This window comes from Salmo trutta, chromosome 26, assembly GCF_901001165.1.
Source record: "Salmo trutta chromosome 26, fSalTru1.1, whole genome shotgun sequence".
NCBI classification, from domain to species: domain Eukaryota; kingdom Metazoa; phylum Chordata; class Actinopteri; order Salmoniformes; family Salmonidae; genus Salmo; species Salmo trutta.
Window position 1 is genome coordinate 42,236,968 of NC_042982.1, and position 26,671 is coordinate 42,263,638.

Here is a 26,671-nt window from a genome sequence, read left to right on the forward strand (position 1 = left end):
GACTGCTGTTGAACGCACGGATCAACCCTACTCCTCGGCCAGAACGTCTAGTGTGCGCACGCTGAATGCTCTGAGAGCAAAACGCTCTGAATTTACAAATGGACAATCTGACAAAGGTATGGATTTACGAACTTCAAGAGGGAACTCTGGGAGTCGAGATTTAATTTACGAAGACACGAAATCGTAAAATGTTTAGCTAGTCATTTGTTATGCTAACAAGCTAGCAAGAGGTTGCATAGCAACAGCATCAACTTCCGGTAGACAGGCAAAGCTCTAGTATGCTCAACTGAAACGATACTGTTTGTTTATAGTATACTAAAATGAACTAATAGTATATACTCATTAAGTATGTAGTATACAGTATGTTAGTGTGGGTATTCGAACACAGCTACGGAGAGATGCTACCAAGACTGGGTGTTCTAACTGTAATGACTTGAATGAGGTCCCTGAGAAGAAGCGTCAACAGGGAACCAAGCCCACCAGGTAGAGGCAGGGGTGCCAAGAAGAGTTGCAATGCCTCTTCAAAGTCCCCCTGAGAAGAACATTATGGTTGAGGTAGCTATAACACTATAAAGTTACCTCTATCATTTTATAGCTAGAACGCTGTCTATATTTTTGAGACATTGACTCTTGCTATATTAACCAGCAGCTTATACAGCCGTCGATTACCATTGCATTTCTATCAGAAACCTGTGTGCATGGTGGCGGTATATGTTTGTAATGTTTCTGATCTATGCATGCACTATTGCACTGTCCAGAATGTGTGTGTGCAACACCTAGCCCCCACACTCACTGTAGTAAAGTACTTGTATCTAAACGTGTATTTTCACAATATAGGTCTAATGACTGCTCCATATTATTTTGCAGGTTGTCATTACATACGACCCAAAATTGAATCATTCAAAACCAGGAATTGCTTTTCCTGACAACAAGGAGTGGAAGCAGAAGAGGAAGGTAATTGCTGGAGAATTTCCGGGCATGATTGATAACTTGGCAATGAGCAACGTGGCCACCTTTGCAAAGTTAGCCTTGAAACCGTATCCCAAGAAATCAGAAAGCAGATTGTAAAGAAAATGCAAGCTGAGGCCAAATCATATGCATGCCTGTTTTTTTTAACCTTGCATCTTGAGTAGTACCTCGTTGGAGAATATGAAGGCTTTTTCATATGAACCGTTGGATGATGAGTTGTCCAGGAAGACACCATTGTTTTATACCACCATCAATACTGCAACAGGTGCTTCCTGCTGCCTCCGACCCCCTCCTACTGCTGCCTTCAACCCCCTCCTACTGCTGCCTTCAACCCCCTCCTACTGCTGCCTTCGACCCCCTCCTACTGCTGCCTTCCACCCCCTCCTACTGCTGCCTTCGACCCCCTCCTACTGCTGCCTTCGACCCCCTCCTACTGCTGCCTTCCACCCCCTCCTACCGCTGCCTTCCACCCCCTCCTACCGCTGCCTTCCACCCCCTCCTACTGCTGCCTTCAACCCCCTCCTACTGCTGCCTTCGACCCCCTCCTACTGCTGCCTTCCACCCCCTCCTACTGCTGCCTTCGACCCCCTCCTACTGCTGCCTTCGACCCCCTCCTACTGCTGCCTTCCACCCCCTCCTACTGCTGCCTTCCACCCCCTCCTACTGCTGAACCAATGGAAGAGAGGAGGAATATGAGGACGGGGCTGAAATAGAGGTGGAGAGTCCAGTGGAGGAAGAGGGAGGAAGACTGGAGTCCAGTGGAGGAAAGAGAGGAGGAAGACTGGAGTCCAGTGGAGGAAGAGGGAGGAAGACTGGAGTCCAGTGGAGGAAGAGGTAGGAAGACTGGGGTCCAGTGGAGGAAGAGGAGGAAGACTGGAGTCCAGTGGAGGAAGAGGGAGGAAGACTGGAGTCCAGTGGAGGAAGAGGGAGGAAGACTGGAGTCCAGTGGAGGAAGAGGGAGGAAGACTGGAGTCCAGTGGAGGAAGAGGGAGGAAGACTGGAGTCCAGTGGAGGAAGAGGGAGGAAGACTGGAGTCCAGTGGAGGAAGAGGGAGGAAGACTGGAGTCCAGTGGAGGAAGAGGGAGGAAGACTGGAGTCCAGTGGAGGAAGAGGGAGGAAGACTGGAGTCCAGTGGAGGAAAGAGAGGAGGAAGACTGGAGTCCAGTGGAGGAAGAGGTAGGAAGACTGGGGTCCAGTGGAGGAAGAGGGAGGAAGACTGGGGTCCAGTGGAGGAAGAGGGAGGAAGACTGGAGTCCAGTGGAGGAAGAGGGAGGAAGACTGGGGTCCAGTGGAGGAAGAGAGTGAAGGAGAGGAGGCAGAGGACCAATAGTCCAGGGAGAGATGGAAAGAGGGGAAAAGGGACATCAACAGAGCTAAAAGGAAATGAAAGGGAGGAGGAGGACTCTGATGAAAGGGAGGAGGAGGACTCTGATGAAAGGGAGGAGGAGGACTCTGACAAAGGGAGGAGGATGACTGATGAAAGGGAGGAGGAGGACTCTGATGAAAGGGAGGAGGAGGACTCTGATAGAACAGTGGAGACTGAAAACATTGGAATGAACCTCAACCTGTGAGAGTGATTAGAGAATGTTTCTGAGAGGATGTCTGTAGATTACAGATCTAGGCCAAGGCTACATCTCTGAACAAGGCCGGGACAATCATAGTTCACAAAACGATAAAACCTTTGAACTGTACTTCATGATATGATCATAAATAAGACATGACACATATAATGACATCTTATGTAGCTGAATGTCAAGTAAAAATCGAATCAAATTTGGTTCGTAAACAACATGGTGTAGACAACAGTGAAATGCCTATAAACGGGTCCTTGCCAACACTGCAGACTTTAAAAAATAAATAATAATAAAATTATTTGAAAGGAATAAATCAACAATGGGTAACAATAACTTGGCTATATACACGGGGTGCCAGTACAGAGTCGATGTGCAGGGGTACGAGGTAATAACTTGGCTATATACACGGGGCGCCAGTACAGAGTCGATGTGCAGGGGTAGGAGGTAATAACTTGGCTATATTCACAGGGTGCCAGTACTGAGTCCATGAGGTAGATATGTACATATAGGTAGGGATAGTTGAGGTAGATATGTACAGTTGAAGTCAGAAGTTTACATACACTTAGGTTGGAGTCATTAAAACTTGTTTTTAAACCACTCCACAAATATCTTGTTAACAAACTATAGCTTTGGCAAGTCGGTTAGGACATCTACTTTGTGCATGACACAAGTAATTTTTCCAACTATTGTTTACAGACAGATTAATTAACTTATAATTCACTGTATCACAATTCCAGTGAGTCAGAAGTTTACATACACTAAGTTGACTGTATCTTTAAACAGCTTGGAAAATTACAGAAAAGTATGTCATGACTTTAGAAGCTTCTGATAGGCTAATTGACATCATTTGAGTCAATTGGAGGTGTACCTGTGGATGTATTTCAATGCCTACCTTCAAACTCAGTGCCTCTTTGATTGACATCATGGGAAAATCAAAGAAATCAGCCAAGACCTCAGAAAATTGTAGACCTCCACAAGTCTGGTTCATCCTGAAGGTACCACGTTCATCTGTACAAACAATAGTACGCAAGTATAAACACCATGGGACCACACAGCCGTCATACCGCTCAGGAAGGAGACACGTTCCTTCTCCTAGAGATGAACGTACTTTGGTGTGAAAAGTGCAAATCAATTCCAGAACAACAGCAAAGGACCTTGTGAAGATGCTGGAGGAAACAGGTACAAAAGTATCTATATCCACAGTAAAACAAGTCCTATATCAACATAACCTGAAAGGCCGCTCAGCAAGGAAGAAGCCACTGCTCCAAAACCGGCATAAAAAAGACAGACTACGGTTTGCAACTGCACATGGGGACAAAGGTCGTACTTTTTGGAGAAATGCCCTCTGGTCTGATGAAACAAAAATAGAACTGTTTTGCCAGCATCATGTTGTGGGGGTGCTTTGCTGCAGGAGGGACTGGTGCACTTCACAAAATAGATGGCATCATGAGGCAGGAAAATTACGTGGATATATTGAAGCAACATTTCAAGACATCAGTCAGGAAGTTAAAGCTTGGTCGCAAATGGGTCTTCCAAATGGACAATGACCCCAAGCATGCTTCCAAAGTTGTGGCAAAATAGCTTAAGGACAACAAAGTCAAGGTATTGGAGTGGCCATCACAAAGCCTTGACCTCAATCCTGTAGAAAATTTGTGGGCAGAACTGAAAAAGCGTGTGCGAGCAAGGAGGCCTGCAAACCTGACTCAGTTACTCCAGCGATGTCAGGAGGAATGGGCCAAAATCCACCCAATTTATTGTGGGAAGATTGTGGAAGGCTACCCAAAACGTTTGACCCAAGTTAAAAAATTTAAAGGCAATGCTACCAAATACTAATTGAGTGTAAACTTCTGATGCACTGGGAATGTGATGAAAGAAATAAAAGCTGAAATAAATCATTCTCTCTACTATTATTCTGACATTTCACCTTCTTAAAATAAAGTGGTGATCCTAACTGACCTAAAACAAGGGAATTTTTACTCGGATTAAATGTCAGAAATTGTGAAAAGCTGAGTTTAAATGTATTTGGCTAAGGTGTATGTAAACTTCGGGCTTAAACTGTACATATAGGTAGGGATAATTGAGGTAGATATGTACATATAGGTAGGGATAGTTGAGGTAGATATGTACATATAGGTAGGGATAATTGAGGTAGATATGTACATATAGGTAGGGATAGTTGAGGTAGATATGTACATATAGGTAGGGATAATTGAGGTAGATATGTACATATAGGTAGGGATAAAGTGACTAGGCAGCAGGATAGATAATAATCAGAAGCGAATGCAATGAGTCAAAAGAGGAAGTTTGAAAAGGGTCAATGCAGATAGTCCAGGTAGCTATTGGTTAACTATTTATTGACTCATCACATAAGCTGCTGTAACTGTTTATTATCTATCCTGCTGCCTAGTCACTGTATCCCTACCTATATTTACATATCTACCTCAATTACCTTGTACCTCTGCACATGGACTCAGTACTGGTACCCGTGTATATAGCCAAGTTATCGTTACACATTCTGTATTTATTCCTTGTGTTTATTCCTAATATTTCTCTCTCAACATTGTTGGGAAGGTCTTCCACATCTGCATTGCTTGCTGTTTGGGGTTTTAGGCTGTGTTTCTGTACAGTCCTTATAAATACATACATTTTTGAATCTACACCTGTCGTTTACAAAGCATATGACAAATAACATTTGATTTGATTTAGCAGTCTTTTAACTTGGGTGTAGAAGATGTTCAGGGTCCTGTTGGTTCCAAACTTGGTGCATCAGTACCACTTGCCATGCGGTAGCAGAGAGAACAGTCTATGACTTGGGTGGCTGGGGTCTTTGACAGTTTTTAGGGCCTTCCTCTGACACCGCCTGGTCTTGGATGGCAGGGAGCTCACCCCCAGTGATGTACTGGGCCGTACACACTACCCTCTGTAGCAACTTGCGGTCGGATGCCAAGCAGTTGCCATACCAAGGTCAGTCAAGATGCTCTCAATGGTGAAGCTGTAGAAAGTTTTGAGGATCTGAGGACCCATGCCAAATCTTTTCAGCCCTCTTCACGACTGAAAATGTCTTAGTGATGTGGACACCCAAGGAACTTGAAGCTCTCGACCAGCTCCACTACAACTACGTCAATGTGGATAAGGACATGCTTGGCCCTCCATTTCCTGTAGTTCTGTAATCCTTCTTTGTCTTGCTGATGTTGAGGGAGAGGTTGTTGTCCTGGCACCACACTGCCATGTCTCTGACCTCCTCCCTTATAGGCTGTCTCATCATCGTTGTGTCTTCGGTAAACTTAATGATGGTCTTGGAGTCGTGCACGGCTAAGCAGTCGTGGGTGAACAGGAGGGGACTAAGCATGCACCGCTGAGGGGGCCCCAGTGTTGAGGGTCAGCATAGCGGGTATGTTGTTGCCTACCCTCACCACCTGGGGGCAGCCCGTCAGGAAGTTCAGGATCCAGTTGCAGAGTCAGAAGTCAAGTGACAGTGTAATTTTCCATGTATTGGAAACACAGGAGGTTTGGTGGCAGCTAAATTGGGGAGGACTGGCTTGTGGTAATGTCTGGAGAGGAGTGAGTGGAATGGGTTCCATGTGTTTGATATCTTTCCAACCATTATTATGAGCCGTCCTCCCCTCAGCAGCCTCCACTGATTAGAAATAGTTAGATATACCACCAGAGGGGTATAGTACAAAGCAAGCTAGATCTAGTCAGGGTTTTCTAAAGCTAGCCAGCTTCGGTTATCTTCACACTCCAGCTCAGGCTTCATCTGTACTATGACAGTGGATATTGCTTGTCCATCTGCCGCTAAATCTAGCAGGGTTGTCTGACTGTGTGTGCATGTCACACGTGGCTAGTCGAACGCAGAACTCTTCATTGAGGCAATGCTTAAACATCAATCCATGGGCAAAACTGTGCCACATTTTAATTTCCCGAAATCAAAATGAAAGACAAATTGTGTTGGAAATTCATCAGACTATTGTGTGAAGTAGACTTTTAGAAGTACTGTCTTCATGTGATTGCTTTGGTGTAGTTATCAATGCTAAATGTGCAATGTGATAGGTATTTTAACATTACAATTCAACACACAAACATGTTTGTTTAATAAAATATTTTATCAAAACGAAATGGATTATGATGCCGTCTTTGCGAGAGAGAATCAGATTTCATTGGTCCTCAACACGCTGCTCGGACACTTTATTCCGGATAAATGTAGTTAGACCTGGGTTAACCTGCCTCGGAGCAGGTTAGATCTGAATGAATCGTTGCTATAGAAATTAACCTGGTGTCACATCCTGACCAGTATAGAGTATATTTGGTTATTGTAGTTTGGTCAGGACGTGGCAGAGGGGAGTTGATGTATGTTTATGTGGTTTGTCACTGGTCTATGTCTGGTTTTCTATGTCTAGTTAATTGGGGTTGGACTCTCAATTGAAGCCAGGTGTGTTGAGTTGCCTTTGATTGGGAGTCCTATATAGTAGGGTGTGTTTGTCTTTGTGTTTCGTGGGTAGTTGTTTTTTGCACTGCTAGGTATAGCCTGCGAAACTGTCTCCTGTCGTGTTGTCTGCATCTATTGTTTTTTTCGTGATCAAGGTGTTTAATAAACATGATGTTGAGCACACAACCTGCTGCGTATTGGTCCACGATCTCCGACAGGGATTTCGCGATATCGTCAGAAGACGAGGATCGTGACACCTGGCTAATAAAAGGCAAGCCACTTTGGTACTACCGGTTATCCCGTTGTTGAACTCAAGAGTTGACCAAAGTTACCGTCGCTAACTCCTCAAACTGCATTCGTTGTATAGGGCTCAGATAGGTACACTTGAATAAAAATATGTTTGTTCATCTTGTTTAGGTGTCAACATTATTGATTATTGCTGATCTATGCAAGTGACTAGATATTGTAGATAATCATGTTTTATTACACATACAAGCATGCATACAGCACATGGTAAAGTCCCCCCTTATCTCAGCTCACTGGTCACCATAGCAGCACCCACCTGTAGCACACGCTCCAGCAGGTGTATCTCACCAGTCACCCCCAATGCCAATTCTTTCTTTGGTCGTCTCTCCTTCCAGTTCTCTACTGCCAATGACTGGAACAAACTACAAAAATCTCTGAAACTGGAAACACTTATCTCCCTCACTAGCTTTAAGAACCAGCTGTCAGAGCAGCTCACAGATCACTGCACCTGTACATAGCCCATCTATAATTTAGCCCAAACAACTACCTCTTCCCCTACTGTATTTATTTACTTATTTTGCTCCTTTGCACCCCATTATTTCTATTTCTACTTTGCACTTTCTTCCACTGCAAATCTACCATTCCAGTGTTTTACTTGCTATATTGTATTTACTTTGCCACCATGGCCTTTTTTTGCCTTTACCTCCCTTATCTCACCTCATTTGCTCACATTGTATATAGACTTATTTTTCTACTGTATTATTGACTGTTTGTTTTACTCCATGTGTAACTCTGTGTTGTTATGTGTCGAACTGCTTTGCTTTTTCTTGGCCAGGTCGCAATTGTAAATGATAACTTGTTCTCAACTTGCCTACCTGGTTAAATAAAGGTGAAATAAAAAAATAAAAAAAACATAATAGAGAATGTATTAATTCTAATAGCGAAAAACGAGTGTATCCAATGCAACAGACCAATTGTTAGACAAATAACTTTCACACTTTAGTACAGTCTAGACAAGCCTTACCTTATGCAATGCATATTCTGCAAACTTTATGATGAAACCTTTTCAAATATATCCACAAGGGAGAGCCAGAGACAAGGACAGCTCTGACAGTTTTACAAAATGGTAACATTATAGGTTAAAGTAGGACAGACAGCCCCAAAACTGTATTATTGTGTGAAACAATTTGGCAATATAGCGTTGCAAGACTGTTACATTGTGGGTAAAGCGCTGCATAATTGTTACAGCATCTGAAAGCTGGCTGTATGTTATTGTTCATCTCATGCGCATAGACCGTAAAAAGACATATTTGCGCAATCATTTCATGTCAACCAATCAAGTGACCCTAGGAATCCCGATCATGTGACCAAAGCAAGCATGGAGGCGGAGGCGAGGAGAGGGGGAGGCGGAGGCGAGGAGAGGGGGAGGCGAAGAGAGGAGGGGGCGAGGAGAGGGGGATGCGAGGGGAGGCGAGGAGAGGGGGAGGTGGAGGCGAGGAGAGGGGGAGGCGAGGAGAGGCGGAGCGGAGGCGAGGAGAGGGGAGGGGGAGGCGGAGCGGAGGCGAGGAGAGGCGTCGTTCCTTAAAAACACAGCAAGACGCACAGCTGGGAACGGATTTCACAACAAACGGACAAGTCAACAGGCGCCGTTCATACACTCAACATTTTTTATTTTCCTCACATCTTTAGTGAAATGAGGGCAACATGGGTGCAAAAGAGTCAAGGATAGGTTTCCTTTCGTATGACGAGGCCATTAAAAGAGGTAAGCTAACTACTGTAGCCGCTAGAGATGGGTTGTCTAGTCAACGAACCCAGTTACGGGAGAGTGTCATGCGAAGACCGTGGAACTTGCATTCTCCTGCCGTGGGCATGTTCCCTGCAACGCTGTGCGGATAGCTAGCCTGCGTTGCTTAATAATATCACATTGTACACATTGACAAGTTTATTGCTAGTGAATCGTTGAGGTAGCTGTCAGTGTCAAGTGTTTCAAAACAGACTGCCTTCTGCAATCAAAGCATTGCATTTTAACAACAATGGTGTGTGTTTGTGTGTGTGTGTGTGTGTGTGTGTGTGTGTGTGTGTATGTGTATATATATATATATATATATATATAGTGAAGGCCACACAATATTTGTGATTATGTTGGAATAGAGCGCTCTGGGGATAACGTTAATAACTACGTGAATGTGTATCACTGTTTATCAATCAGGCGCTGCCCACATCCACAAGCACAGAGAGAGAGTGATAACAAGCTTGATCCGTGAATAACCAAGATAACATTCTCTACTTGTGTCTGCTAGATCTCACACGGCATAACCCATCTAGTCTACTGTACGAGTTGATTAGGGACATTTTTTTGTTGTTCTTTTTTATTTATTTATTTAATTTTATTTTTTTACAGTTTTTGAGCCAATCACTATATAGAGAGAAAGCATGAGATGTCAGCTGTGTTCTTGTACTAGGCCGGCAGGATGTATTTCTCTCTTCAGATCAGATATTGAGACAATTATCACAAGGGCATTGTAGAGGTTAGACCGGATAGATGTAGCCTCGTACCAGCCAAAATGTTTAGGATCAAATATTGAATCAATTTGTTTTAGTTCTGCGTATCGTCTGTTAGTTTAATTCATTGATGTAAGACTCGGGTGATTATCTATCAGGAAGCTCTTGAAAATATCTTATTTGATTAGGTGATACTTGTTGTACTTTGGTCTCTGCAGTCGTAACAACTGAACTTTGTCTGCCAGGATTCATTAGCTAAATGTGTTACACATTGAGTTCTGTCACTGACCTCGTATGGTAATGTGCATTTAGACCCATTGCCCTTTACAATTTGTGGTGTAGGACTGAAGGATTATATTCCAGTATTGATCACAGGAAGTTAACCTATTTCTGTTTTGCTGTATGTTTGATATGCTGTTTATTCCTGACAGTTGAACTGCATTGAAAGGTCCACTGACTGACTGATTGCCTGGCCTTTGGAAGGGACTGATTAGCTAGTCCTTCCCATCCTCTTTCAATCTACTGTAGGCTATCAACCAATCACATTTATTTATAAAGACATTTTTACATCAGCAGATGTCACAAAGTGCTTATACAGAAACCCAGCCTAAAACCCCCAAACGGCAAGCAATGCAGATGTAGAAGCACGGTGGCTAGGAAAAACTCCCTAGAAAGGCAGGAACACAGGAAGAAACCTAGAGAGGAAACAGGCTATGAGGGGTGGACAGTCCTCTTCTGGCTGTGCCGGGAGGAGATTATAACAGTACATGGCCATTAAGCATAGATCATTCTTCAAGATGTTCATAGATGACCAACAGGGTCAAACAATAATCACAGTGCTTATATAGGGTGTATAAAAGGTCAACACCTCAGGAGTAAATGTCAGTTGTCTTTTCATAGCTGAATGTTCAGAGGTAGAGGTAGAGAGGTAGAGAGGTAGAGAGGTAGAGAGGTAGAGAGGTAGAGAGGTAGAGAGGTAGAGAGGTAGAGAGGTAAAGAGGTAGAGAGGTAGAGAGACGAAACAGCAGGTCCGGGACAAGGACCACTGAACAGGTCAGGCTTCCATAGCTGCAAGCAGAAACCGTATCAGGAGCACAGATTTATTACATCAGATAGGACAGACTTACCCACGCTCCCCGGCACAGACTATTTTAGAATAGATACTGAGACAGGGAAGGTCGGGGGACACTGTGGCCCTGTCCAACGATAGCCCCGGATGGGACCAACCAAAGCACAGCTCCAACACCATCAGAGGGATATCAACAGAACACCAACTTACTAGCCTGAGACAAGGTGGAGTATATGTAACCGATGTGAAATGGCTAGTTAGTTAGCGGTGGTGCGCGCTAACAGCGTTTCAATCAGTGACGTCACTCGCTCTGAGACTTGGAAGTAGGGTTTCCCCTTGCGTTGCAAGGGCCGCGGCTTTTGTGGCACGATGGGTAACGATGCTTCGTGGGGTGTCAGTTGTTGATGTGTGCAAGGGTCCCTGGTTCGAGCCCGGGTTGGGGCGAAGAGAGGGACGGAACCTACACTGTTACATATAGCCCACGAAGATCTCCCCTACTGCATGAGCCTGAGGGAACGGATTTCACAACAAACCGGACAGGAATATCACATCAGTGACTCAACCCACTATAGTCGTGTATAGCAAAAAAAAACTTTTATTTAACTAGGCATGTCAGTTAAGAACAAATTCTTATTTACAATGACTGCCTACACCGCCCAAACCCGGACGATGCTGGGCCAATTGTGCGCCGCCCTATGGGACTCCCAATCACGGTCTGTTGTGATACAGCCTGTATTCGAAACCACAGTGGTAGGCTTGATTACCAACAGCGACGAGACGGCTACAGGGAGGAGGTGAGGGCCCTCGGAGTGTGGTGTCAGGAAAATAACCTCACACTCAACGTCAACAAAACAAAGGAGATGATCGTGGACTTCAGGAAACAGCAGAGGGAGCAGCCCCCCATCCACATCGACGGGACAGTAGTGGAGAGGGTGGAGAGTTTTAAGTTCCTCGGCGTACACATCACGGACAAACTGAAATGGTCCACCCACACAGACAGTGTCGTGAAGAAGGCACAGCAGCGCCTCTTCAACCTCAGGAGGCTGAAGAAATTCGGCTTGTCATCAAAAACACTCACAAACTTTTACAGATGCACAATCGAGAGCATCCTTTTGGGCTGTATCACCGCCTGGTACGGCAACTGCTCCGCCCATAACCGTAAGGCTTTCCAGAGGGTAGTGAGGTCTGCACAACACATCACCGGGGGCAAACTACCTGCCCTCCAGGACACCTACACCACCCGATGTCACAGGAAGGCAAAAAAGATCATCAAGGACAACAACCACCCGAGCCACTGCCTGTTCACCCCGCTATCATCCAGAAGGCGAGGTCAGTACAGGTGCATCAAAGCTGGGACCGAGAGACTGAAAAACAGCTTCTATCTCAAGGCCATCAGACTGTTAAACAGCCATCACTAACATTGAGTGGCTGCTGCCAACATACTGACTCAACTCCAGCCACTTTAATAATGGAAAAATGTATGTAATAAATGTATCACTAGCCACTTTAAACAATGCCACTTCATATAATGTTTCCATACCCTACATTACTCATCTCATATGTATATACTGTACTCTATACCATCTACTGCATCTTGCCATCTTGATGTAATGTATCACTAGCCACTTTAAACAATGCCACTTTATATAATGTTTACATACCCTACATTACTCATCACATATGTATATACTGTACTCTATACCATCTACTGCATCTTGCCTATGCTGTTCGGCCGTCACTCATTTATATATTTTTATGTACATATTCTTATTCATTTCTTATACACACACAAGTGTAAAGGAATGAATAAGGTAGTTGTTGTGGAATTGTTAGGTTAGGTTACTTGTTAAATATTACTGTACGGTCGGAACTAGAAGCACAAGCATTTCGCTACACTCACATTAACATCTGCTAACCACGTGTATGTGACATTTGATTTGGGTGTCTGTAGTGATGCCTCTTGCACTGAGATGCAGTGCCTTAGACACCCCTCCTAGGCAACATGGTGACATGAGACACAGCCAAGCATTCCTCAGATTCCCATGCTATATGATCATATGTTATAAAGCACACCGAGCCCATGGAATCACCTATATCCTATCTACCGGGTGGTCACGGGATGGGTGGTGTGACAGAAATAAGCAGAAAGGAAATTAGAGCTGTTCTCATGGCGACATAGTGTGGTGTCTGTTGCTTAACAACTAAAGTAAGACTACACTGTGCTTTTCTTGAGCAAGCAGGCAGTCACGTGTTGACTCTCTCTGTTCTTCCCATTGTAGGAGTCGGAGAATAATTAGGCTGATCTGGCTGAAGACTTCATCTAGCCTGATAGGTGCGATAGGTTAGGCGGCCTAGATGTTGTTGTCATTTACAGTTGAAGTCGGAAGTTTACATACACCTTAGCCAAATACATTTAAACTACATTTTTCACAATTCCTGACATTTAATCAGTCTTAGGTCAGTTAGGATCACCACTTTATTTTAAGAAGGTGAAATGTCAGAATAATAGTAGAGAGAATGATTTATTTCCGCTTTTATTTCTTTCATCACATTCCCAGTGGGTCAGAAGTTTACATACACTCAATTAGTATTTGGTAGCATTGCCTTTAAATTGTTTAACTTGGGTCAAACGTTTCGGGTAGCCTTCCACAATCTTCCCACAATAAATTGGGTGGATTTTGGCCCATTCCTCCTGACAGAGCTGGAGTAACTGAGTCAGGTTCGCAGGCCTCCTTGCTCGCACACGCTTTTTCAGTTCTGCCCACAAATTTTCTACAGGATTGAGGTCAAGGCTTTGTGATGGCCACTCCAATACCTTGACTTTGTTGTCCTTATGCCATTTTGCCACAACTTTGGAAGTATGCTTGGGGTCATTGTCCATTTGGAAGACCCATTTGCGACCAAGCTTTAACTTCCTGACTGATGTCTTGAGATGTTGCTTCAATATATCCACATAATTTTCCTGCCTCATGATGCCATCTATTTTGTGAAGTTCACCAGTCCCTCCTGCAGCAAAGCACCCCCACAACATGATGCTGCCCCCCCCGTGCTTCACGGTTTGGATGGTGTTCTTTGGCTTGCAACCACCCCTTTTTCCTCCAAACATAACGATGGTCATTATGGCCACACAGTTCTATTTTTGTTTCATCAGACCAGAGGAAATTTCTCCAAAAAGTACGATCTTTGTCCCCATGTGCAGTTGGAAACCGTAGTCTGGCTTTTTTTATGGCGGTTTTGGAGCTTCCTTCCTCAGCGGCCTTTCAGGTTATGTCGATATATGACTTGTTTTACTGTGGATGTAGATACTTTTGTACCTGTTTCCTCCAGCATCTTCACAAGGTCCTTTGCTGTTTGTTCTTGGATTGATTTGCACTTTTCACACCAAAGTACGTTCATCTCTAGGAGACAAAACGCGTCTCCTTCCTGAGCAGAATGACGGCTGCGTGGTCCCATGGTGTTTATACTTGCGTACTATTGTTTGTACAGATGAACGTGGTACCTTCAGGTGTTTGGAAATTGCTCCCAAGGATGAACCAGACTTGTGGATGTTTATTTTTATTTTTGGTCTTGGCTGATTTCTTTCGATTGACATCATGGGAAAATCAAAGAGACACTGAGTTTGAAGGTAGTCCTTGAAATACATCCACAGGTACACCTCTAATTGACTCAAATGATGTCAATTAACCTATCAGAAGCTTCTAAAGCCATGACATCATTTTCTGGAATTTTTCAAGCTGTTTAAAGGCACAGTCAACTTAGTGTATGTAAACTTCTGACCCACTGGAATTGTCATACAGTGAATTATAAGTGAAATAATCTGTCTGTAAACAGTTGTTGGAAAAATGACTTGTGTCATGCACAAAGTAGATGTCCTAACCGACTTGCCAAAACTATAGTTTGTTAACAAGAAATTTGTGGAGTGGATGAAAAACTAGTTTTAATGACTCCAACCTAAGTGTATGTAAACTTCTGACTTCAACTGTATGTAGCAGCTCAAGGGCTGGCAGTTTTATTGTGAGAAGCACCTTGCTGTACTGTAGGTACTGAACACTGATGTTGATAAGGAGGTGACGGAGGTGACTTTATGAGTTGACCGACTACTGTAGATATGAGTCACACTGGCCTTGTGGTAACCAGAGCAGAGGGGAGACCAGCCCACCCATAGCACCCAGGCAGCGTCCCCTGGCATCAGTCAGGAATTGTGTAAATGATAATCATTGTGTGGAATCAACCTTGACGTACAGAAGAAAACACGAGGGGAAATCAATTGGTCGTATTTTAATGCTTATCTCATACGGCACCTCCGTAATAGAGAGACAGACAGACCTTCATTTTCCGTTTCTAAAAAGCTTACGCAAGGAGCAGAGACGGGAGCAGCTGGGTCTGTGCAACTTTTGCATGTCTAAGCAAACTCTGTGGCAACGTAGGAGGATGATGATGATGATGATGATGGTTTTCTGCAGGGACTGTGTGTAGGCCTCTGCCAAAAGCTACGTTGAGTCATCATGTCCAATCAGCAACTGTACACTTGGATATAGCACCTTTTTTTAATACTGTTAGGGTTGAACTGGCTATTTGTTTGCATAACCTATATAATATACCGGGGAAGCTATGCTACAATATTAAGTATATAAACTACGGATAAGTCAACGGCTGAAGACAAGAACTACACCCGGCGACAGGAAGTGCGTCACGAGGCTGGGACCAGCCTGCACGCCGACGTTAGGATGAGCAAGTTTAAACCACGCTCCTCCTCCCTCTGACAGGCCAGCATTGAGCGGGAACTCTCTCTGTCAGAGTATATAAGAGAGAACAATAGGATGTGACGCTCTCTTCTCTGTCTGCCCTGCGTGGTGTCACAGCGAGACCGTATATATATACGAACAACATATTTTCCATTTGTACTATCATTCTATTTATGAATTAAATAATCATTGCAAAACTAAGTTGCATGGTTTGAGTATATCCTAATACCAGATTCGAATTGGCGCAACGTGACAAAACACAACTGCACCCTTGAGTGCAACCAGTGGGTATCACATCCACAGACCCGATCAGTGTACGCCATGAACCGTGTGTTGTCTTCTAGGTGCAGTCTGAGCAGGGGTCTGAGAGAGGGAATGTGTCATGCAGTAGCTAGCGGTGGAACTGGCTGGGAGCTGCAGCGGTCAGACCTCTCCTTCCGTCTCTTTCTAGCTTCTCTTGTTCTGTTCTTCGATGGATAACTGCACTCAGCCTGCCAGGCAGTGCTTTGCATTTACACCTTGTATTGCCTCTGGTCTGCCCTATCTGATGACTCCTACTTGTGGTTTTGGGTTATTCACATTTCCCTTAGGGTGACCGCAAAGTGTTCCAGAGAAACCGACATTAGGATGGAAACACCGGTGATGTTTCTGGTTAGATGAATGTCAGTTTTCTTTGCATAGCAGCCTGATAGCATTATTAAGAGGTGCCTTGATATCAGTTTATTAGTCATACAGTCCAGCTGTTAGTTTAGGCTATTTGTTGTTGTTAATGTACCCATAGTTAACCACTGGCCAACTAGGCTACTCATTCACTAGTCTAAGGGCAAGGCCAGACTGATCCGTGGAGAACAGACACCAAATTAGAATGGATTAATTTTGGTCAGTGTGTGATGTATAAAATGCTCTCTTTTCTAATTGGTTTACCGGAAGTTTACATACACCTTAGCCAAATATATTTAAACTCAGTTTTTCACAATTCCTGAATTTAATCCTAGTAAAAATTCCCTGTCTTAGGTCAGTTAGGATCACCACTTTATTTTAAGAATGTGAAATGTCAGAATAATAGTAGAGAGAATGATTTATTTCAGCTTGTATTTCTTTCATCACATTCCCAGTGGATCAGAAGTTTATATACACTCAATTAGTATTTGGTAGCATTGCCTTTAAATTGTATAACTTGGGTCAAATGTTTCGAGTAGCCTTCCACAAGCTTCCCACAATAAGTTGGGTGAATGTTGGCCCATTCCTCCTGACAGAGCTGGTGTAACTGAGTCAGGTTTGTAGGCCTCCTTGTTCGCACACACGCTTTGTTCTGCCCACAAATTATCTATAGGATTGAGGTCAGGGCTTTGTGATGGCCACTCCAATACCTTGACTTTGTTGTCCTTAAGCCATTTTGCCACAACTTTGGAAGTATGCGTGGGGTCATTGTCCATTTGGAAGACCCATTTGTGACCAAGTGTTAACTTCCTGACTGATGTCTTGAGATGTTGCTTCACTATATCCACATAATTTCCCGTCCTCATGATGCCATCTATTTTGTGAAGTGCACCAGTCCCTCCTGCAGCAAAGCCCCCCCACAACATGATGCTGCCACCCCTGTGCTTCACGGGTGTGATGGTGTTCCAAACATAACGATGGTCATTATGGCCAAACAGTTCTATTTTTGTTTCATCAGACCAGAAGACATTTCTCCAAAAAGTACGATCTTTGTTCTCATGTAAAATTGCAAACCATAGTCTGGCTTTTTTTATGGCGGTTTTGGAGCAGTGGCTTCTTCCTTGCTGAGCGGCCTTTCTGGTTATGTCGATATAGGACTCGTTTTACTGCGGATATAGATACTTTTGTACCTGTTTCCTCCAGCATCTTCACAAGGTCCTTTGCTGTTGTTCTGGGATTGATTTGCACTTTTCACACCCAAGTATGTTCATCTCTAGGAGACAGAACGCGTCTCCTTCCTGAATGGTATGACGGCTGCGTGGTCCCATGGTGTTTATACTTGCGTACTATTGTATGTACAGATGAACGTGTGGTACCTTCAGGCGTTTGGAAATTGCTCCCAACGATGAACCAGGCTTGTGTAGGTCTACAATTTTTTGTTGTTGTTGAGGTCTTGGCTTATTTCTTTCTTTTGATTTTCCCATGATGTCAAGCAAAGAGGCACTGAGTTTGAAGGTAGTCCTTGAAATACATCTACAGGTACACCTCCAATTGACTCAAATGATGTCAATTAGCCTATCAGAAGCTTCTAAAGCCATGACATCATTTTCTGGAATTTTTCAAGCTGTTTAAAGGCACAGTCAACTTAGTGAATGTAAACTTCTGACCCACTGGAATTGTGATACAGTGAATTATAAGTGAAATAATCTGTCTGTAAACAATTGTTGGAAAAATGACTTGTCATGCACAAAGTAGATGTCTTAACTGACTTGCCAAAACTATAGTTTGTTAACAAGAAATTTGTGGAGTGGTTGGAAAAACAAGTTTTAATGACTCCAACCTAAGTGTATGTAAACCTCCCACGTCAACTGTATCTGTCGGCCCGTCAAAAGTTCAACTCATTTAAACTTTTTTTTGTTGTCTGTGAAATTGTATTTCAACGCACGACTCCCATTGAGAAAGCATTGGAAATCATGGATAAGGATCAAATCAACGGGCCAGTCTTGCCTTAGTCCCTGTCTCTCTTCCTGGAGTGCTGCCTAAAGTCAGTTCTCTCTTGAACTTGTGTGAACTGTGTATTTGCATGCAGCCAGGCAGTCACTACAGTAGGGACTAAAATAAATCTTGGTCGACCAAGAGTCATCTGTTCTTTCGACCAATCGATTGGTCGACTTTTTTTAAACGTGTATTTTTCCATATATAGACACATCCTATGTGTTTTTCTTCTTTTTTTTTTTTTTATCGAATCACCTATATGCACTAAGCTTGTCTGATGCTGCAAATTGTTTTGAAATAATTAAGACACAAAAATGACTAGACGGAGTCCGACCGTTTTTGATTGTGCCGGGCTCAGACTTGCGGCTCTGTGTTTTATTTTTAAAAAAAACTGTGAGTGACTGTGACTAGAACCCGTTGTCGTTCTCTCTCCTCCCCGCTGCTGCGACCGCCACAGAACATCAAGTGTTTATCCTGCTGTCTCTGTGTTTTCTTAAGATGTAACATAATTACAGCCATTTCTGACTAAAAAGTTATCTTACCAAAATCCCTCATTTTGTTTAGGAAAAACATTCCCTGTTCCCTCGACCCTGGCTCTCTTTATGTGAAACATGTACCCATTTTGGCAATTTGAATCAGTGTAAACAACAGTAAATACATTGTAAATAATACCAGTGAGGCTGGTCTAATGGAAAATAGTGTAAAGCCTTTTATTACAGTAAAGATTTAAAAACAGCTGAATAGTTTATCCAACATGTTGTGTGAGGCTTAGAGCTCACGGAATTTAGAGCTCACGGAATCAGTAGGCTACTAAACAAACACTGAAAGGCAACAGAAGCAGGATCTGTCTGTCTTCTGTTTATTTATAGATAGAAGATTTATAAAGCCAGGCACATTTTAACAGTTTGGTTATTGATTATAGACCTAATTTAACTTCTATGGGGTAGGTGGGACGTGACCGTCCCACCTGCGGGACACACTATTCAACAGCCAGTGAAATAGCATGGCGAGAAATACAAAACAGCAAATATCTCAATTTCATTTTCTCAAACAATCAACTATTTTACACCATTTTAAAGAAACTTCTCTTTAATCTAACCACATTGTCCGATTTCGAAAAGGCTTTACGGCGAAAGCATAAAATTAGATTATGTTAGGACATAAACTTCACAAGAAAAACCACACAGCCATTTTCCAAGCAAGGACATGCATCACAAAAACCAAAAATACAGCTAAAATATTCACTAACCTTTGATCTTCATCAGATGGCACTCATAGGACTTCATGTTACACAATACATGTATGTTTTGTTCGATAAAGTTCATATTTATATCCAAAACCCCCATTTTTACATTGGCGTGTGATGTTCAGAAAATGTATTCCCACCAAAACTTCCAGTGAATGTGCACATCAATTTACAAAAATACTCATCATAAATGTTGATAAAATTTACAACAGTTATTGACAGAATTATAGATATACTTCTCCTTAATGCAACCGCTGTGTCAGATTTTAAAATAGCTTTACGGAGAAAGCACATTTTTCAATATTCTGAGTACATAGCTCAGCCATCAAAGCAAGCTATACAGATACCCACCAAGTTCTGGGGTCAACTAAACTCAGAATTAGTATTATAAATATTCTCTTACCTTTGCTGATCTTCGTCAGAATGCACTACCAGGACTCCTACTTCCACAAGAAATGTTATTTTTGTTCGAAATACTCCATATTTATGTCCAAATACATCCGTTTTGTTTGTGCGTTCAGATCACTATCCAAAGGCATAACGCGCGAGCGCAGTACCAGAGACAAAGTCAAATAGTTCCATTACCGTTTGTAGAAACATGTCAAACGTTGTTTACAATCAATCCTTAGGGTCTTTTTAACATATAACGTCGATAATATTCCAACCGGACAATAGCGCATTCATTCAAGAAGAAAAAGGAAGGGCGCGCTGGCGGGCTCGCGCATCACCAAGTCCTTTGTCCTCAGGCAGTCCACTCATTGACTGAGCTCCTATTTTATGCCCAGTAACAGGAGAAGGATGAAACACGTTTCTAAAGGCTGTTGACAGCCAATGGAAGCCTTAGGAAGTGCAACGTGACCCCACAGACACTGTAGTTTCGATAGGGATTCAAAAGAAGAACTACAATTCTCAGATTTCCAACTTCCTGGTTGGATTTTTCTCAGGTTTTTGCCTGCCATATGAGTTCTGTTATACTCACAGACATCATTCAAACAGTTTTAGAAACTTCAGAGTTTTCTATCCAAATCTACTAATAATATGCAAATATTTGACTCTGGGCACCGAGTATTAGGCAGTTTACTCTGGGCACGCTTTTCATCCGAAAATTAAAATACTGCCCCGCTATACCTTAACTTTTTAAGTTGGTTTCCTCGCTCCTCACTTTTCTTAGACAACTAAGACGAGGGCTGTTTTCTCCTCTCCTAACTCTGCCGCCACCTCCGCCGCATTGTTCTCAACACCAATATGCTGGTTAACTTTGCTATTATGCACATAGCAACATGGTCTAGGAAAAGGTGGCAATTCAACAGCGCACTGATGTTTCAGAAGCGTGGACAGCGACCACTATCCAACACGAGAGAAAGCGTATTTGTTATAAAAATAATAGTTTTATTAGTGTTGTACCATTTTTTCCTTACTAAATATAACCATATACAGTTTCAGTAGCAGATGTCTTAGTGATGGACTGTGCCATCCTCATGGCCTCCACAATGAATCAGTCCACTCACACAGGCACAAATCAAACGGGTGTCGTGTACACCACGATAAAGAAATAATGTTTTTTTTCTACTGCTCGACTAAAGAAATCTCGATAGGCTGTTGGTTTATCGACCAAACAGTCGACCAAATGGGATCAGCCCCTACACTACAGGTTTGGTTTTTCAGCTCCGGCTCCAGCCCCATGCCATGTCACTCTCCCTCTCAGCAGACAGGCCTGTGATATTTCAGGATGCAGCCAGCCAGCCCCATGCCATGTCACTCTCCCTCTCAGCAGACAAGCCTGTGATATTTCAGGATGCAGCCAGCCAGCCCCATGCCATGTCACTCTCCCTCTCAGCAGACAAGCCTGTGATATTTCAGGATGCAGCCAGCCAGCCCCATGCCATGTCACTCTCCCTCTCAGCAGACAAGCCTGTGATATTTCAGGATGCAGCCAGCCAGCCCCATGCCATGTCACTCTCCCTCTCAGCAGACAGGCCTGTGATATTTGAGATTTTTCAAAGTAGTCCCCCTTTGTCTTAATGACAGATTTGCACACGCTTGGCATTCTCTCAACCAGCTTCATGAGGTAGTCACCTGGAATGCTTTTAAAACCGTCTTGAAGGAGTTCCCACATATGCTGAGCACTTGTTGGGTGCTTTTCCTTCACTCTGCGGTCCAACTCATCCCAAACCATTTCAATTGGGTTGAGGTTGGGTGATTGTGGAGGCCAGGTCATCTGATGCAGCACTCCATCTGTCTCCTTCTTGGTCAAATTGCCCTTACATAGCCTGGAGGTGTGTTTTGGGTCATTGTCTTATTGGGGGAAAATAAAATGATAGACCCACTAAGCGCAAACCAGATGGGATGATGTATCGCTGCAGAATGCTGTGGTAGCAGTACTGGTTAAGTGTGCCTTGAATTGTAAATAAATCACTGACGGTGTCACCAGCAAAGCACACCTCCTCCTCCATGCTTCACGTGGGAATCACACATGCTGAGATCATCAGTTCACCTACTCTGCGTTTCACAAAGACACTTCGGTTGGAACCAAACATCTCAAATTTGGACTCATCAGACTAAAGGACAGATTTTTACCGGTCTAATGTGTTTCTTGGCCCAAGCAAGTCTTCTTATTGGTGTCCTTTTAGTAGTGATTTCTTTGCGGGAATCTGGCCTTCATGGTCGAATTGTTGCAGTCTCCTCTGAACAGTTGAAGTTGATGTGTCTGTTACTTGAAATCTGAAGTGTTTATTTGGGCTGCAATCTGAGGTGCAGTTAATTGCAAATTTCTGTGGCTGGTAACTCTAATGAACTTATCCTCTGCAGCAGAGGTAACTCTGGGTCTTCCTTTCCTGTGGCGATCCTCATGAGAGCCAGTTTCATCATAGCGCTTGATGGTTTTTGCAACTGCACTTGAAGAAATGTTCAAAGTTCTTAGGAAATTTTCCAGATTGACTGACATTCATGTCTTAAAGTAATGATGGACTGTTGTTTCTCTTTGCTTATTTGAGCTGTTCTTGCCATAATATGGACTTGGTTTTTTACCAAATAGGGCTATCTTCTGTGTACCAACGCTACCTTGTCACAACACAACTGATTGTCACAAACGCATTAAGAAGGAAATATTCCACAAATTAACTTTTAACAAGACACACCTGTTAATTGAAATTGATTCCAGGTGACTACCTCATGAAGCTGGTTGAGAGAATGCCAAGAGTGTGCAAAGCTGTCACTGTGTGTGTCCCTCAAGCCGATACCACGACGGCCCTCAAGGAACTTCACTGGACTTTATGCAAACTGGAAACCATATATCCTGAGGCTGCGTTTATTGTAGCTGGGGATTTTAACAAAGCGCATTTGAGGAAACCACTGCCTAAATTCTGTCAGCATATCGACTGTAGTGCTCGCGCTGGAAAAACACTCGACCATTGCTACTCCAACTTCCGGGATTTATACAAGGTCTTCCCACGCCCTCCTTTTGGCAAATCTGACCACAACTCCATTTTGCTCCTCCCTTCCTATAGGCATTAACTCAAACAGTTAAGTACTCGTGCTAAGGACTATTCAACACTGGTCTGACAGAATCCACGCTTCAAGATTGTTTTGATCACGTGGACTGGGATAGCTTCTGAGAATAATATTGATGTGTACACTGAGACGGTTACTGATTTCAACAAGAAGTGTATAGGAGATGTTGTACCCACTGTGACTATTAAAACCTACCCTAACTGGAAACCGTGGATAGATGGCAGCATTTGCGCAAAAACTGAAAGCGTGAACCACCGCATTTAACCAGGGCATGGTGACTGGGAATATGGCTGAATACAAACAGAGTAGTCATTCCCTCCGCAAAGCAATCAAACAGGCAAATTGTCAGTATAGAGACAAAGTGGAGTCGCAATTCAGTGGCTCAGACACGAGAAGTATGTGGCAGGGTCTACAGACAATCACAGACTACAAAAGGAAAGCCACTGATGTCTTGCTTCTGGACAAGCTAAACACGTTCTTTGCCCGCATTGAGGATAACACAGTGCCACCGACGTGGCCTGCTACCAAGGACTGTGGGCTCTCCTCCTCCGTGGCCAACGTGAGTAAGACATTTAAACGTGTTAACCCTCGCAAGGCTGCCCGCCCAGACGGCATCCCTAGCCACGTCCTCAGAGCATGAGCAGACCAGCTGGCTGGTGTGTTTACGGACATATTCAGTCTCTCCCTATCCCAGTCTGCTGTCCTCACTTTGAGAGACTAGTCAAGGATCATATCACCTCCACCTTACCTGACACCCTAGACCCACTTCAATATGCTTACCGCCCCAATAGGTCCACAGACGATGCATCGCCATCACACTGCACACTGCCTTATCCCATCTGCAGAAGAGGAATACCTATGTAAGAATGCTGTTCATTGACTCTAGCTCAGCATTCAACACCATAGTACCCTCCAAGCTCATCATTAAGCTTGAGGCCCTGGGTCTGATCCCCTCCCTGTGCAATTGGGTCCTGGACTTCCTGACGGGCCGCCCACAGGTGACGAAGGTAGGAAATAACATCTCCACTTCGCTGATCCACAGCACGGTCCCCACAAAGGTGCGTGCTCAGCCCCCTCCTGTACTCCCTGTTCACCCACGACTGCGTGGCCATGCAGTCGTGGGTGAACAGCTATCTCAAGGCCATCAGACTTAAATAGCCATCACTAGCACCGAGAAGCTGCTGCCTACATACATACATACAGACTTGAAATCGTTGCCCACTTTAATAAATGGATCCCTAGTCACTTTAACAATGTTTACATATTTTTATTTATTTATCCGTTATTTTACCAGGTAAGTTGACTGAGAACACGTTCTCATTTACAGCAATGACCTGGGGAATAGTTACTGGGGATGAATGAGCCAATTGTAAACTGGGGATGATTAGGTGACCATGATGGTATGAGGGCCAGATTGGGAATTTAGCCAGGACACCAGGATTAACACCCCTACTCTATGATAAGTGACATGGGATCTTTAATGACCTCAGAGTCAGGACACCTGTTTAACATCCCATCCGAAAGACAGCACCCTTCACTGGGCAATGTCCCCAATCACTGCCCTGGGGAATTGGGATATTTTTTTTTATTTTAGACCAGAGGAAAGAGTGCCTCCTACTGGCCCTCCAACACCACTTCCAGCAGCATCTGGTCTCCCATCCAGGGACCGACCAGGACCAACCCTGCTTAGCTTCAGAAGCAAGCCAGCAGTGGTATGCAGGGTGGTATGCTGCTTCCTGGTTAAAGCCAGTAGTGGGATGCAGGGTGGTAGGCTGCTGGTTAAAGCCAGTAGTTGTATGCAGGGTGGTATGCTGCTGGCATTACTAATCTCATATGTATACACTGTATTCTATACTATTCTACTGTATCTTAGTCTATGCCGCTCTGACATCGCTCGTCCATATATTTATATATTCTCACTTCCATTCCTTTACTTAGATGTGTGTGTATTAGGTATTTGTTGTGGAATTATTAGATATTACCTGTTAGATATTGCTAAACTGTCGGAACTAGTAACACAAGCATTTCGCTACACCCGCAATAACATCTGCTAAACACATGTATGTGACCAATAACATCTGCTGAAAACACATGTATGTGACCAATAACATCTGCTAAACACATGTATGTGACCAATAACATCTGCTAAACACATGTATGTGACCAATAACATCTGCTAAACACATGTTGGTGACCAATAACATCTGCTAAACACATGTATGTGACCAATAACATCTGCTAAACACATGTTGGTGACCAATAACATCTGCTAAACACATGTATGTGACCAATAACATCTGCTAAACACATGTATGTGACCAATAACATCTGCTAAACACATGTTGGTGACCAATAACATCTGCTAAACACATGTATGTGACCAATAACATCTGCTAAACACATGTTGGTGACCAATAACATCTGCTAAACACATGTATGTGACCAATAACATCTGCTAAACACATGTATGTGACCAATAACATCTGCTAAACACATGTATGTGACTGATTTGATGTGTATGTCAGTTGTCCACGGCGCATGTTTTTTTTGTTGGGTGGGAGGAGAATCAGGTCCATTGTTCCTCCAGTGCTGAATGGTGGCCCACTGGTCCACTGCAGTTAATGTGGCCTAGTGTCCAAGAATACAACCATTTACGTCACAGCATCGCAACAATACAACTAGTGTTAGCCACAACGTGAACCTCTTTTGTTTTCCTCTATCTGCAACCATTTTACTATTATTTAGCAAAGTCATTGGTGTTAAATCCATTACGGCCCTATCTGACAGTTAGAGTAATGTCATGAATTCTAGACAAGTGTTTGTTAGGCGGTTCCTGGGTCAGTTAGTTACTATGGAGAGAGAGAGAGATGGGGATTCCAATTGTTTTCATATACAGAATGCACAAAAGCAATACCCTTAACTTACCAAAATGTCCAATTCAAGGCGGTAAGGGGGGGGGGGAAACAAAGCTTGGTTGGGGCGTAGCCTAATCATTGAACTAAACATAGTAGTTACATGTCCTGCCTTGTTCCAGTCCCCCCCCCCTTAGCGACGGGCACTGCACTACTTCATCGTGATTGACTGCGTTGCCATGGATCTAACTGGTGTGTCTGGCACCGGCTATGCTGGGATGTCCATTCATTAAAATCTATGTCGTTGTTAAGTTTTGAGCGAGCAGCGAGCCCATGGCCTGAGGTTTAGCGGGGTAAAAGTGCTCTGAATACAGGCAAGATGATGAGCTCTTAAACGTGACTGGACCTCTGGATCCATGGTTATATATGACACACACACACACACACACACACACACACACACACACACACACACACACACACACACACACACACACACACACACACACACACACACACACACACATAGCCAGAGGCCACTAGCGGTGACCTGAATGAGCATTTGGACAGTGTAAAAAAAAAAAAAAAATTAAGTTTCTCCTCAGAATTCAAGACGGACAAAATTCTAGATAAGTGTTTGATACGTGGTTGCTAGTAAAATGCTAGAGCAGCGCGGTAGAATCCCAAACAACCCCAATCCCCAGCCCTTTCCTCTTAAGATGTCTATCCTTCAGCTTCCCGAGAGAAGATGGCATAATTGAAAGAATGTTGAAGGCTGAAGCAGCCAGGTGATTTTTCTGCGGCTGTCATTTCAAAGTGCTGTACTTTCAAGAGTCTCTCTCTCTCTCTCTCTGTGTCTCTGTGTCTCTCTCTCTCT

General features: G+C 43.6%; 1 protein-coding gene and 1 long non-coding RNA gene across 3 annotated transcripts in view; both read left to right on the plus strand.

Moving 5' to 3' along the window:
• Nucleotides 1-99: 99 nt before the first annotated feature.
• On the plus strand, nucleotides 100-1,060 carry LOC115163828 (uncharacterized). The gene is made up of 2 exons (XR_003869815.1): nucleotides 100-555; nucleotides 868-1,060. It is a non-coding gene; the product is annotated as an uncharacterized LOC115163828 (long non-coding RNA).
• Nucleotides 1,061-8,768: 7,708 nt separating this feature from the next.
• usp32 (ubiquitin specific peptidase 32) overlaps nucleotides 8,769-26,671 on the plus strand; it is a 99,754-nt gene continuing 81,851 nt past the window's right edge. For both annotated transcript variants that reach the window (XM_029715987.1, XM_029715988.1), the window contains exon 1: nucleotides 8,769-8,977. In XM_029715987.1, coding sequence (XP_029571847.1) covers nucleotides 8,920-8,977 — 58 coding nt within the window. In that variant the 5' untranslated portion in view covers nucleotides 8,769-8,919. The remainder of the gene's footprint in view (nucleotides 8,978-26,671) is intronic.